The sequence below is a fragment of the Nyctereutes procyonoides genome, unplaced genomic scaffold (genome assembly GCF_905146905.1).
Source record: "Nyctereutes procyonoides isolate TBG_1078 unplaced genomic scaffold, NYPRO_anot_genome, whole genome shotgun sequence".
NCBI classification, from domain to species: Eukaryota; Metazoa; Chordata; class Mammalia; order Carnivora; family Canidae; genus Nyctereutes; species Nyctereutes procyonoides.
In genome coordinates this window covers 66,233,439-66,248,011 of record NW_026575126.1, presented here as the reverse complement: position 1 = coordinate 66,248,011, position 14,573 = coordinate 66,233,439, and the positions used below count along the sequence as shown (strand labels likewise).

The following is a 14,573-nucleotide window of genomic DNA, read 5'->3' as shown; positions in this document are numbered from 1 at the left end:
CAGTAGGCTTCGAGCGCCGCGCAAAGGAAGCCAGAAGAGCTTCCCGTCCTGCGCGAAGGCTGGTGGAGCTCGAAGCCCAATCAGCGTCCAGCTGTGGGCGCGGCAGCCCGGCCCCAGGTCCGAGGGCGGTCGCGGGGCCCGGGGGCGGGGCCCGGGGGACGGGGCGGGCCTCCCTCCACGCGGGCGGGCCGGGCCGCCAGGTGGCGCCCTCCCGAGAGCCGGCCCTCGCCACGGCCCTCGCTTGGCCCCTGCGGGCCGCCGTCGCAGCGCTCAGCATTCCGCCGCCGTTCGGCTCCGCGGCGTCGGGCTCCCGCTGCCCTCGGTGGCGCCGCAGTCGCACAGCCGGGCGCCCGCTGGCCGGCGGCGGCGGCGATGGCCCCCTAAGCAGGCCCGAGCGGGAGCCGCAGGCGGGCGGGCGCCGGGGTCGGCGGGCAGAGGCCGGGTTGCGGCCTCTTTGTCTCGGCGGCGGCGGGCGCGCCCGCGGGGCCCGGGGCGGAAGTCCCGACGCGCTCCGGGCGCCCCGGGCCGCGGCGGCCGCACCATGAGCGACATCCGCCACTCGCTGCTGCGCCGCGACGCGCTGAGCGCTGCCAAGGAGGTGTTGTACCACCTGGACATCTACTTCAGCAGCCAGCTGCAGAGCGCGCCGCTGCCCATCGTGGACAAGGGCCCCGTGGAGCTGCTCGAGGAGTTCGTGTTCCAGGTGCCCAAGGAGCGCGGCGCGCAGCCCAAGGTGCGGCGGGCGTCCGCGAGAAGGAGACTCTCGCTCCCTCTTCCGCCCCTCGCGGTGACAGGCGTTTGCCAAGCACAGACCCTCTTGGTCTGAGCGGCTCCGTTCTCGCCCGTGGCCGGGCCCCTTCGCAGCAGCCCCAGCGCACCTGCTCTGGCTTCCTGAGCATTGCTCAGCTGGGTGCGACAGCCCGGCCTCAGTGGTGCTGCGGGAAGAGACGTTAAAGGCCTGTAATCGAGTCTCAAACCTGTGTAGGTCGTCCTGAGCGCCCCAGGATGATGTAGAATTCCGTATAGTGACATCTGAGAGTAGCAGAGTTCTTCTCCCCTGGGACTCGGGCTGTAGAGGAGTGAACAGTTCCCTGGGGAAAAGGGAGTCTTTTCTGTTTTCTTGCCTTAAGAATTCACGCACAGGTTAAAGCTGAATTTCTTATCGCTTCTCTCCGATTTGTTTTACAGAGGTTGAATTCACTTCAGGAGCTCCAACTTCTCGAAATCATGTGCAATTACTTCCAGGAACAAACCAAGGACTCTGTCCGGCAGATTATTTTCTCATCCCTTTTCAGCCCCCAAGGGAACAAGGCTGATGACAGCCGGATGAGCTTGTTGGGAAAACTGGTCTCCATGGCAGTGGCTGTGTGTCGAATCCCAGTGTTGGAGTGTGCGGCCTCCTGGCTCCAGGTACTTCTCCAGAAGTAGCCTTCTTCTCCTCCTCCTCCTTTTTTTTTTTTTTTTTAAAGACTTTATTTATTTATTCATGAGACAGAGAAAGGCAGAGACACAGACAGAGGGAGAAGCAGGCTCCATGCAGGGAGCCTGATGTGGGACTGGATCCCGGGACTCCAGGATCAGGCCCTGGGAGGAAGGCAGGTGCTAACCGCTGAGCCACCCAGGGATCCCCGAAATAGCCTTCTTCTAAGAGTCTGAAGAGGAGTTTAGTGTCAGGAATTCTTTCCTTAATTGGGTTTCAGGTGAGGCTTTTCCTGTGTGTTATCTCCTTGCTGTCACTACCCTGTATGCTGCTACCCTACATCTGCAGTTACATGCGGGTGGTAACCATTCCTGACAAAACTGTAGTTTGTAATGGTAAATGGATTTTAAAAGTAAAAAAAAAGTTCATCTCCAGGACAAGTGAAAAATTATTTTCCTTAGCTGGAAATAAGGTAGTATTTTGAAAATAGTTATGCATGTTGTGGCCTTAAAGTTCAGTTTGTTTGTTTGTTTGTTTGTTTGCTTTTAAGATTATTTTTTTAAAATTTTATTTATTTATGATAGTTACACAGAGATAGAGAGAGAGAGGCAGAGACATAGGCAGAGGGAGAAGCAGGCTCCATGCAGGGAGCCTGACGTGGGATTCGATCCTGGGTCTCCAGGATCGCGCCCTGGGCCAAAGGCAGGCGCTAAACCGCTGCGCCACCCAGGGATCCCATGGGGATCCCTGTTTTTAAGATTATTGTAAATCAAATTATATATAATTAGGTCAGTAAGCATGTGAATTGTTTTGCATTGTCCCGGGGTGACATTACAAAGATCATGGCTCTTCTAATGGTTATGGATGTCAGAGCCTTCTAGTGTGTTTTTAAATATCAAAGAATATCAGAAGATTTTGTGTTAGAGGGTATTTGAAAAGATTTTGTTTTGCTTTTTTTATTACTCGCAGTCTTTTCAAAAATTGGTAATTCACTTGGAGTAGTGATTAACTCAGAATTCGAATTAACATGATTCTCAATTAAGCTGACAGAATTTGCCATATCCATTTTCACAAACCTGCTTCATTCTCAAGTACTTGAAGTTATTTAGTGTTGGGTTTTGTTTCCCAATTAATGTAGACGTTTTCCTTGAAAACTTTATTCTCACAACGTGGCTAAAAAGATACGTTGTCCTTTGTGGCACACAGGTAAGTCTTGGTGGAATCTGTACCTTAATTCTCACCAGTCCGATCTCAGGGGCATCTGAATTGATAATGTGTGCTGTATTTAATGTCACAATTACCTCTATCCGCTGATCACCTAGTATAGTCAGGCTTAGCATCTTGTAATTCATCCCATGATTTCCCATTTCTCTCTCCTGATGCTGTTGTGCTGGCTTTTTGGCAAAAAGCAGATGTCAGTGACAAGAAAGGGTCATAGTGGTTTGAATCAGGATTTGCCCCATCGAGGCAAGAGGCTGCAGCTTCCTGCTAGGGAAGGCGGGGGATGGTGGTTTGTGGTTGTGAGAGCAGATCTGAGCCTGAGGGAACAATCTGGCCTGCTGTCTCCTTGCAGCTTCTCCCCAGTAGGCCACCCTGGGACCCTGGAACTGGAGCATCCTGAGCAGCTGTTGAATGTGGCAGTAGCTACAGATTGGCCCCTGAGTGGGAAGGAAAAAGGCAGGGGAGGGTGGTAAGGTAGGATTTGAAAATATTACGGAAATCTGTAAAGGAGGATCATAAGAGAGAGAAAGTGAGGAAGCATTGCTCTAGAATCACATGAGCACTCACAAACACTCAGCAAGCTCTTTAAAGTGGTAGCAACTGTTGATTTCTACCTTTGGAGTCTCACCTATAGGGTCACAAAAGTTATCATTTCCTCACCTGAAGTTAGAAGCGATCTTTAGAGCAAGAGTCAGCAGGCCTTTTATGGAAAGGGTAAGACAGTAAATATTTTAGGCTCTGTGTATCATATGGTCTGTGTCAAAACCAGTCAGCTCTGCCTTTGTAGTGTAGGAGCAGCCTTACACAATAGCAAACAGATGAGCAGATCCATGTTTCAGCAGAAGTTTATTTACAGCAACAGGTGTCAGGATGGATTTGGTCTGTGGGCTTAGGTTGGCTGAGCTCCATGTCAAGTAAGCTCTGAACATCTTTTTGCCCCCCTCTTGGAAAGTGATTTTCCCAGGTGTGGTGGTCTCCACCACATGTACATATAGTTGTCTACTAGCTCACGACACTTGTAGTTATGTGGACTGTGGCTTCTTTCCAGCGGACGCCTGTGGTCTACTGTGTGAGGTTAGCCAGGGCCCTCGTGGATGACTACTGCTGTCTGGTGCCGGGATCCGTGCAGACGCTGAAGCAGATACTCAGTGCCAGCCCTCGCTTCTGCTGCCAGTTCATAACTTCTGTCACCGCACTGTATGACCTGTCATCAGGTAAATTTGAAACAGGCTGTGGCTGTTACAGCAGCTCAGTTGATTGTCATTTTTATTTCCACCAAACACCTAGGCAAAATGTCCAGTAGAAGTGTTGGCTTTTTTTTTTTTCCCTCTGAAATGCGTGTTTTCTTTTAGGCTAAAAAGCGAAAGGAAGGGACCACCTGGACTTCTGGAATTTGCCAGCAGGGAGCTTTCCTTAGTGACTCCCACTTGCCAAACTCAGTAATGGTCCGAGTGGCAGACAGCCTAAAAATGCTGGCGACTACAAAAAAAAAAAAAAAAAAAAATGCTGGCGAATGATGTCTGGGGAAGACATGGCTCTCTCCCTGGATGACTTGCTTTTTCTGATCCATCACTTTTTATTTTAGAAAATATCAAAACTTCGCAAAGTGGCAAGATTATTATAAGTTTGCAAGACTCTCACCTAGATTCACCACCTGTTAACACTTACCATGTTCTCTCTTTCCCTTCCTCTCTTTCTCTCCCCCTCTCTCACACATACTTGAAAGTGTTTGGTTTTCCTGAATTTTTGAGTTTGTTACCAATGTCATATATCAAGGACTTAAGCACATATGTATCTCTCTTGCAAAAATGAGCATTCCCTTAGTAACCATTATACCATTATCACACCTAAGAAATTAAATACCATTATCTCTTATATAGACCAGATTCAGATTTCCCTAATTATCTCAATAATGTCTTTTATAGCCCTGCCGCCCCTTGAAGGGTCAGAAGAATTCAGGATCCCATCAGGGTTCATACATTATACATAGTTGTTATGTCACTTTGGTCTTTTTAAATCTTGAACAGATAAAGCATTAAAAAAATTTTCTTATGACATTGATGTTTTTGAAGAGCTCAGGCCAGTTGTCTTGCAGAATGTCCCTCAATTTAGATTATCTGATGTTTCCTTATGTAAAATTTGGGTTAAACATTTTTGGCAACAATCCTGCCTAAGTGTGTCCTGGGCATATTGTACTGGGAGGCATGTGTGGCGCTTCTACCGTGGTGACATTTTTTTTTTCCTTTTTTTTTCCCCGTGGTGACATTTTTAAAGCTTTCTTAGGAAGATGCCTGGCGAAGTCCTTAGGCAGCCAGTAGATGGCATTTGACTTCAACTGGGAGAAGCCCTTGTCCCCATCCCTGTCCAGCATCAGAGCACTCTAGTCAGGTCTTTTTTGCAGGCTCCCAATAAAACCAATACAGGTTGACTAGCTCTGGTTGAATTAGAACGGGAGTCTCAGACCTACACTGACTAGGCTCTGCTGTGTACTTACCTCCCCCAGAGGTGGGTTCTAAGGAACATGGATTGACAAGGTTTCATGAAGCACTGCATCCTTTCACATCTGTGTCCTTGTGTGAACCCCACAGTCCATTTGGCCCGTGGGCAGGGACTCTGGGCCTGGATTTCCACATGGGGAGGTTTCAGACCTCACCACGGTAGGCACTTTTTCTGCAGAGCCAGACTCAAAGCCTGCATTTCTATTTCAGATTCCTCCTTTGCCCTAGGTTCTTGCCGCTCAGAGGGCTGACAGATAGTCTCTTATTCTGGTCTGATGGCTAAATCAGCAGCAGGAGAGCCTTCAACATTTCCAGTTTTGTTCAGTCCAGCAGCACCATGATTATATTTGTCCTTTTATTTGTACTTTTTTTCCCCTTACTGTTCAATTTTTTATTTCTCTTAAGAAAGTCCGTGTGGGCAGTATGAACACTGAAGTGTGTATCATAGTCATGTGTACTTTTAAACTGTCACTGTCCCAGTGGTGTGCCCCTGGGCTGGGAGGCAGGTCTTGTGAGCAGTACCCTGCTGCTAGAGTGGGCTTTTCCCTGGCACTCTTCTGTAAAGGCTTCCTCAGAGCTGTTAATAGCTGGGAACAGTAGTTAGGCCCTTTGTTTTCCCAAAGGAAAGATTTAATTAAACCATTGTACAGCATCACGGTTGCTTTTCCAAGCCATTCATTATTCCAGACCAACAAGGATGGGAATTGCCCTTCACATTGGGGACAGATTAGACAGTGTGGAAAAGGAAGTCATGTTTAGAGAATACCAGCATTCTAGAATGGATATGAGACATGGTATTTTTCTCTTAAGCCAATTTGCCAGTCTAACGTGTTGGTGATTGTTTTGCAACCATTGTATGGAGGTATGATCAGCATACAAAAAGCTGTACATCTTTAATGTATCCAACTTGGTGAGTTTGGAGATAGGGAGGTCACCAGGCACACAGTGGTGGCCCTAGAGGAGGGACTGGAGTCCACAGTCGGAATGGTGACTGATGCTGCTCTTGGGAGCTTCTGGTAACAGGAGAGCATTCCTGGGCCATCTGTACCTTCAAAACTACAAGGTGGAAGAAGCTCACCTAAGGAGACAGAACTTCCTCTTGCCCGAATGGTGCAGAGAACTTGTGTCTTTGAGTAGGAAGGTCGTGGAGGTAACTTGTAACTTGCTCAAGTACACTCGCTCACTTTATGCACTGGGCACACACGTACACACAGCTTTCAGGCTCTTAGAGATGCCTCAGCTTAGATGTGTGTGGGTGTCGGGGGGTGGTAGTGTGCTGGATGAGTAGGTATGAGACTGGCATTCATCAGAAACCTCTCAAGGGTTCAAGGGGCCAGACACAGGGTCTCCCACTGCTTATTGTGCCAAGTGAAGGAGCACAACTGCTACTTCTTGTCCTCATTTATATAACAAGGGCAGGGCGAGGTTGAACACATGAGTAGGTAGGCATGATCTCCGGAAGAAGGGGCATGTCTCTGGAGGAGGAGTCTTGGTCAATATGTGTCTCACCCCACACTCTCCTGTCTCTTTCTTGGCTTTGGCCTCAGCATCCTGGAAGGGACCCTGTCACCCTTAGCTCTGTGTGAGCTGAGGGCTGCACAGCTCCAGAGACAGGAGGCCGGGGACCCATTCCCATGCTCACAGACAAGGGCGTTGTGTGCCACTCCCAGGATGGGCAGTGCAGCTAAGTGGTTCAGAGCCAAGCCATCTGGGCCCAGATCTGGGCCTACCACACACTTCTAATGAGTCCCATGGGAGTGACTTGATATCACCAAGCCTCCTCCTTCCTATAATAGGTGGGTTATGTGAGGAGTGAGTTAATCTGTGTAAAGGATGTAGACTGGGGCCTAGAAAATAGTAAACCCAAAATAAAAGTCAGCATTTATTTTAATTATTGTTCTCTGTCTAGGCTGTAGAATGTGCCAGGCCCAGGGTCATAGGAGGTCAGTCTTCACTTAGACAAGGATTCCAGATTTGGGGCTTAGATGGTTCTTGGTGGCTGACTGACCCCTCACCACTCTCAGAGCTGCTCTGAGCAGAGGCCACTGTAGCCATCACTGCCACAGAGGAGCCACCTGCCCAGGGACAAACCCTACTCTCTGGAAGGGGCTGAGGTGTGGTAGCAGTTTGGGATATAAAGAGTGTGGGAGTTTATTTAAATTGACCCATGGGACAAATTAAGGCATGATGGAGTTCCAGGTAATTGTTTATTTAACAAATAGGTTGTTGAGCCCACTGTGGCTAGACAGTCCTGGCTCTAAGATGAGAGTCCCAGCCCTCAAGGTGTTGGGGGGGTGTTCTGGGAAAGGGGGTGGAAGATAGGTAAACAAAGGTAAACGAAATGCGTAGTTTGTGTGTCAGGTGCTGCGTACTGTGCCCTCGGGCCCATCTCCCTGACATCTGCCTCTGTCATGGGGGCTGCAGACACTTCTGACTTAAAGCGTTTCTGTTGGCAGATGACCTCATCCCACCATTGGATTTGCTCGAAATGATTGTCAGCTGGATTTTTGAGGACCCAAGGTTGATTCTCATCACTTTTTTAAATACTCCGATTGCTGCCAATCTCCCCATAGGATTTTTAGAGCTCACCCCACTCACTGGATTGATCCGCTGGTGTGTGAAGGCCCCTCTGGCTTATAAAAGGAAGAAGAAGCAGCCCTCCTTATCTAATGGCCATGTCACTCCCAAAGTTCCAAAGGACTCTGGAGGGATGGACAGAGACTCCCACCTCTTGTACTCAAAACTCCACCTCAGCGTCCTGCAGGTCCTTATGGTGGTCCAGGTGCACTTAACTGAGAAGAATCTGTATGGGCGCCTGGGGCTCATCCTGTTTGATCACATGGTCCCCCTGGTAGAGGAGATTAACAGGCTGGCGGATGAACTGAACCCCCTCAACGCCTCCCAGGAGATCGAGCTCTCCCTGGACCGGCTGGCGCAGGCCCTGCAAGTAGCCATGGCTTCTGGGGCCCTGCTGTGCACGAGAGGTGAGTGACTCCCTGGCCTGGACCCTCCGGGGGCAGGGCTGCCACCACCCCCTGCCAGAAGGAAGACAGGGAGTCCTAGACACGCATCATCCTCTGCTCTTTCAGGACTCCTTTCCTCTTAGCACAGGATACCAGGGCAAAGTCACAGAGCCTGCCCAGGGAGAACACTGGCCATGCAGTCTGTGTCTCTCCCAGCCCCTTTGCCCAGGACCCGGGACTCCTTAAGAATCAGAATAACACCTTACCGGGCAGCCCCGGTGGCGCAGCAGTTTAGTGCCGCCTGCAGCCCAGGGCGTGATCCTGGAAACCCTGGATCGAGTCCCACGTCAGGCTCTCTGCAAGGAGCCTGCTTCTCCCTCTGCTGTGTCTCTGCCTCTCTCTCTCTCTCTCTGCATCTCTATGAATAAATAAATAGAATCTTAAAAAAAAAAAAAAAAAAAAAAACCTTACCATCTTTCCTTATAGAAAATCTTTTCTTTTTTGTTAAAGATTTTATTTATTTATTCATTCATTCATTCATTCATTCATTCATTTATTTGACAACACAAGCAGGGGGAGAGGCAGGCAGAGGGAGAGGGAGAAGCAGGCTCCCCGCTGAACAAGGAGCCTGACACAGGGCTCAATCCCAGGACCCCAGGATCATAACCTGAGCCAAAGGCAGATGTTTAACTGACTGAGCCTTTCAGGCGCCCTGAACCTTTTCCTTTTCTGCAGTACATAGTACACAGGTTCAATCAAGTGCATGAAGCATTTCCAGCACCTGTTTCCAGGGTCCATAATTCTCTGGCATTTCAGTGCTAGAGCACTCCCTGTGTCTCATCGCACCTGTGCTTTAGTGACTATGAGCTCCCAGATGTTGCCAGTGGCCCCAGGCGGCACTCTGATGCATTTGAGCATCTGATCTGCTCAGTGAGAGCCCCGCCTCTGGGCCTTTTCACAGCCATGGTTGTGAAAACCATGGTTCCTGGTAGACCTGCCCCCCTTCCTGAGTCATGTATTCTGTTTGGACCTAATTTTTGTTTTTGTTTTTTAAGATTTTATTTATTTAGCCATGAGAGATGCAGAGAGAGAGGCAGAGACACAAGAAGAGGGATAAGCAGGTTCCATGCAGGGAACCCAATGTGGGACTCCATCCTGGGTGTCCAGGATCAGGCCCTGGGCTGAAGGCGACACTAAAACGCTGAGCCACCGGGCTGCCCTGGACCTAGTTGTTAAAGCAAGAATTGAGGGATCCCTGGGTGGTGCAGCGGTTTGGCGCCTGCCTTTGGCCCAGGGCGCGATCCTGGAGACCGGGATCGAATCCCACGTCGGGCTCCCGGTGCATGGAGCCTGCTTCTCCCTCTGCCTATGTCTCTGTCTCTCTCTCTCTCTCTCTCTCTCTCTCTCTCTCTGACTATCATAAATAAATAAAAATTAAAAAAAAACAAGAATTGAAGGAAGAGAAAACATGGCTTCTAAGTGACGTTAGGAAAATATAGTTAAGGCACTATTGCTGTCTTGTCAACATCCTTGAAAAGAACTCAGTGAACGTTTCATCTTGTCTCCAGTCTGTTCCTTATGATATACCTCCTTGATTTCAGATGACCTGAGAACCTTGTGCTCCAGGCTGCCCCATAATAAGTAAGTGCCCTCTCAAAGACTTCGGGCTGGGCTGGGCTTCGGGTGGACCCCTCGTCCTGGCCTCCTTGGGTAGAGTTGGTCTGTAGGGTCTAGAGCATCTGTATGTAAGGAGCCCCCTAAGGATCTAATGATGAGTGGGAGGTATGATAGCATGACCCACATGAGAGAAAGCCCAAGTGGAGAGTAAATCAAACAGATAAAGCCACCTTGCCTGGGAGTCAAGGAAAGAAACAAGAGTAAGCTCAGAGTCACTTACCCCTCACTAAGTTAGCATATGTGTTTCCTGGTGACTTTTGATGTTTGTGCACACATATTGTTGGTGACAATGTGGGTGGCACAGGCCTTTGGTAAACATTGCAGAGCCATGGCCCCAGGGCATAGCGTGTCGGTTAGGCTTCGCTGATGGGTGACCCTGAGTGGGTTATGAGCATGGTTCTAACTGGTTTTCTGTGATGCTTGGGCAATAGCTCCGCCTATGAGCCTCGGTTTCCGCCCTTGTAAAACTGGGAGACAGTTTTCCTCTGTCATAGGGTCATAGTGAGGATTAAATGAGGTGGTATTTGTAACCTTCCAGCCTAGTCCCCGGCATGTGGGATTCTGACCTTAAATGGTGCTTATTGTCATCATTTGAGGGAAGCAATATGAATAGTGGGGAGGAGTCCAGGCTGGCTGCTTGCTCTCTGTATGACTGTGGGCAAGTTCCATATCTTCCACTGCCTTGTTTTGTCTGAAAAATCAAGAAAATAATAATACCTGCTTCATCCCCCTGCCTCTCTCGCCCCACCCAGAGGATTTTGTGAGGATTAAAGTAGAAACACAGCACTTAGGATAGTACTTGGTGTGTAGTGTCTAAGAAGTATTAGCTGCTGTGCAGCATACTATTATTTTCATAACGTGGGAACGTCACTTAATCTAATTAATTTCCTCCGGACTCTAAGAAGCAAAAGCTGTATGTGCAAAAACTTCAGGCAAATACAGTATTAGTAGCAAAAAACTGGAAGCAACCTCATGGCCCTCAAGTATGGGGATACTTAGTAAGTTAGTAGTGATACATCAACAGAACAGAAATTATGTATCCACTAAAAATAGTAATTGTGACACAGAGGTGAGAAAGCATCTGTAGCTGAGGGCACAGCTCTATCCTGCACAGGGACAGAAGACAATCCAGTGATGTTGGTAGGATTACTAACATCCTTTCTTCAGAGGGTCACGTTGGCCTTTATCAGGGACAGAGGCACTGGGGCTCCAGGGCTGGCATTGGCCAGCAGTGTGGACAGAGTGGGAGCCAGCTACCAGGCTCCACCACAGTAGGGGTGCTTCCAGCTGCCCAGGGTCTGGTCCACCAACTCTGCTGGGTCAGTGAGTCTGGGCACAGGTAGCGGGCTGATAACACACACAACTGGAGGCCAGAGGGTTAGCCAGGTGCCAGCTTGTGGGCTGACAGCAAGAGTAGTTGCTGCCCAGGGACTGCGTGCTCCTGTGTGCTTAGGGATCTTGGTACCAGGCCCTGCTATGGGAAGGTGGCTTCGATCAGGTGTCTGGGCAGATACAAGAACCAAATAGGTGGAGTGCGCTGGCTCCCAGTGGAACACAATGATCCTGCTCAACAGAATGGACGCCTGTCCCTCAGGAGCCCACACTGTTCCTTTACCCACCCCGCCCGGGGCTCTAGGAAAATCACCTGGCATCTGATGAGTGTGTTAGTATAAGTGGGCATCTTTCTGCTCCTCTTGCAGTAATTTCTTAGTAATATTTCACTTCTTTGTGCTCAGCCATTGTTTAGTGTGAATGTTTTAGGGCGTCAACACAGTGATTGGGTGTAGATCCCTTATTTTCTGAGCAGTGTGGCTACTGGTCCCCATTGGAATCCCAGTGGAACTTCCTCATACCCTGTGTTGGGCCCTGGCCTCCTGACACGTGTGTCCCAAAACCCAACCTCCCAGGGCAGCCTGGCATTAGTGCGGGGGAGGACAGGACGTGTGGTCACTTGGAAAACTTCTCTGATTTCAGGTAGTCTCTGTTCTTTTTATTGCTTTCCGAAGAGACTGGAAATTTCTTGAAACTCCTTTTGTCTCTGGCAGGGTATGTAGGTTCAAACAAACATAGGACTTATATTTTGCTTCTGTAATACCCTCCTTAGGTTTATTTCTGTGTTTGCTTATTTTGAGTGAATTTCTCATCCCAGGTTATAGAAAAGTAGTAACATAAATGAAAAGGGGCTCCAAAGAGTTTTGGGCCGTGAGAGGGCAGCAGCTTTCTTCGTGCCTTCAGTTAATCTTTTGAGCCCCTCCTGTGGGCACCAGGCTTTGTACTGAGGGGGAAGGGGTCAGTCTGCAGAAGGCTTAGCTCCCACCCTCAGAGCTCCAGGTAGGCATCGACAGGAGCCAGGGCCAAGTGCCTGGGGTTGTTCCTGGACCAAGCAACACAGGTTGCAGAGAATGTATGGCTTCGTGGGATGAGGAAGTCCTGAGGGTAAATGATGGGTATGAACAGGAACCAGGCAGACAGATCTGGTGATGTGGAGAGACCAGCTTAGATGCTGTGGAGATTAGAAACCAGCTCAAGCTGTGGCCCTGGGGTGTGGCCAGAAGAGCAAGAGCAGAGCCATAGTGTCCGCAGCTGAGGCCAGGGGAGGGAGGGGAGAGGCAGGGCTGGGAAAGGAGACCTCGGTCCTAAAGAGGAAAGGGCCCAAGGGCCCGAGAAGTTTCTCTGATTAAGGCATGATTGGGTATTTGGGATTGACTGCAGGACGTGGGTGCACTAAGGCCTGGGAGGGCTGTCAGTGGTGGGAAAGGTAGGAATCTCTGCTGATCTTTCTGGGAGGGAATGTAGGGGTTTGTCAAGGACGAGACCAATCAGAGAGAACTCTTCAGGGAGTTTCAAAAGGGACCAGTATTGGAAACTGAGAGGGATACCAGAAGGGAGGCCGAGCCTGTGGATATTCCAAACCACAGAGAGGGGGACACAGGCCCGAGAAGGTGCCTGGCACCCCCAGCTTGGAGCAGTTGTGGGTGGAAGGGAGGAGTGACAGGGTCGTGAGGTGGTTTGTGGAGACCCAGAAGTGGTATGATGTGTAGGGCTGGAGTGTGGGTGCAGATGACTGTCATCCCTGCAGTGAAGAAGCAAGTAAAGAGGAGGGTTGGAAGCTCTGCAGAGAGGGAAAGGATAAGGGCCGGGTCCAGGCCTGCGCCATCAGGAGGGCAGGGCCCTATACCATGTTCACATGAGAGTCTCTGGAAGGCCAGCTTTCACGTGGCTGTGCTTGGAATTTGGCAGGGACTCAATCATGACGAGTGACGCTGAGAACACTGTGGCCTGCCATCCTACTTGCTGCAGTGTCTGGGTCATGACCTCTTAACTGTAGACAGTTGGGAGTGAAGCAGAGGTGTAGGGGTGCCCAGGCCACCACACTGAAGCTGTGCCCAGAGCGTCCTGAGGTTGTAAGCCTGAGTGCAGACCCTTCCTCCACAGTCCTGCCACTGGAGCCCTTGGGCACCTGCCGTGTGGTTTCCTCAGGTCCCTCCCTCTCTGTTGTTGCCCACAGGATCCTACTTTTCCTATTGTCAGCTGCTCCTCTCTCCTCTGTCCGGGACCAATTTCAATCCTGCCACCCCCAGGTCATCCATAGCCACAAGCCACCCCTATTCTACCCCAGGTTGACAGATATCCCCCTCTGGAAACCGCATGTTCTGTGCCTATGTGGGGCACCTCTCCTGGTGCATGTGTGAGGCCCCACCATGCCCAGGCCTTCTCTACTGTCCTCAGGGTGCTGCCTCCACAAGTAGACAGGCCAGCCCAGTCACCCCGGCCTAACCCTTGTGCTTGTATTTGCAGCCTGCTCCAGCTGGTGATCTCGGGCCCTGTGCAGCAGGCACCACATGCGGCGCTCCCCCCAGGCTTCTACCCCCACATCCACACGCCCCCGCTGGGCTACGGGGCCGTGCCGGCCCACCCTGCCGCCCATCCCGCCCTGCCCACACACCCAGGGCACACCTTCATCTCGGGCATGACATTCCCGTTCAGGCCCATTCGCTAGGCCGATCCCGTGTGCAACTGAGGGGCAGTGTGCCTTCTGTGTGGGCCAGAGGAAGCCTTTCAGAGAAGGGGGCAGCCATCCCGCAGAAGAGGACCTCGTGGGGGCAGGCGGTGGCCCCTCGTTGCCCCGGCAGGACTGTCTTGGTGCGGAAGTTGTGCAGCGTTGCAGTCGGGGGGCCTCCCATGGGGTCACATTTGCAGAAGTCCACGTGGGATCGATGAAAGGAGGAGTGGGCAGCGCCTGATGAGGGCTTGGGCAGCCTGCGGACACACCGACTCCACAAGCCAGTATCTGTGTGTCGTTTCAGACATGCAGGGAGCCCGTGCTGCCCCGAGCACAGCTGTGATGAGCAGCATTTGCAAGGCCCTTTGGCATCTCCGTACGTGAGTGTGACGGGGCCCCTGCCACCCGGGTTCCCGGGGAGCTCCGTGAGCTCGAGGCTGGGCCTGGGCGCTTGGCGCTGGCTGGGGAACTGGGCAGGGACCTGCAAGAGGACTGCCCATCCCCACCAAGGAGCTCCTCTGTTTTATCGGGGTCTAAATTTTCCTTTCATATGTTCAAATAAATTTTTTCTAAACAGCTTTATAGACTTTATGGACTGTATTTTTAAAATGTAGTCATTGTGAGTGGCAGTGGTTTCCTTGTGGGTCTGCAGTGATGGGGTAAGAAGATTGAATAATAATTTTAGGCACTTTTTTTAACAGAAATGCTACTGATAACACATCTCCTCTGCCCTGTGCTGCCCCGAGGGTCTGTCTGCTTCCCTCCATTTTTTTGCTGGCACTCAATGGAAG

The 14,573-nt window shown here is 50.7% G+C and overlaps 1 protein-coding gene across 2 annotated transcripts; it reads left to right on the top strand.

Moving 5' to 3' along the window:
* Positions 1-255: 255 nt before the first annotated feature.
* Positions 256-14,371, top strand: INTS15 (integrator complex subunit 15). Of its 2 annotated transcripts, none has more exons than XM_055340575.1 (6): positions 256-703; positions 1,189-1,410; positions 3,690-3,855; positions 7,596-8,123; positions 9,704-9,743; positions 13,578-14,371. In XM_055340575.1, the coding sequence occupies exons 1-6, from the start codon at positions 542-544 to the stop codon at positions 13,777-13,779; spliced, it is 1,320 nt and encodes a 439-aa protein (XP_055196550.1). In that variant the 5' UTR covers positions 256-541; the 3' UTR covers positions 13,780-14,371. The 2 variants fall into 2 exon arrangements, with proteins under 2 accessions (XP_055196550.1, XP_055196549.1); XM_055340574.1 differs by having other exon boundaries at positions 256-733.
* The last annotated feature ends 202 nt before the right edge of the window (positions 14,372-14,573 follow it).

Bases quoted from the DNA above. Each gene is read 5' to 3' on its own strand.
- INTS15 (XM_055340574.1), top strand. From the start codon at position 542: ATGAGCGACATCCGCCACTCGCTGCTGCGCCGCGACGCGCTGAGCGCT. The intron at 734-1,188 runs GTGCGGCGGGCG...TTTGTTTTACAG, and splicing joins AGCGCGGCGCGCAGCCCAAG to AGGTTGAATTCACTTCAGGA. The intron at 1,411-3,689 runs GTACTTCTCCAG...GCTTCTTTCCAG, and splicing joins GTGCGGCCTCCTGGCTCCAG to CGGACGCCTGTGGTCTACTG.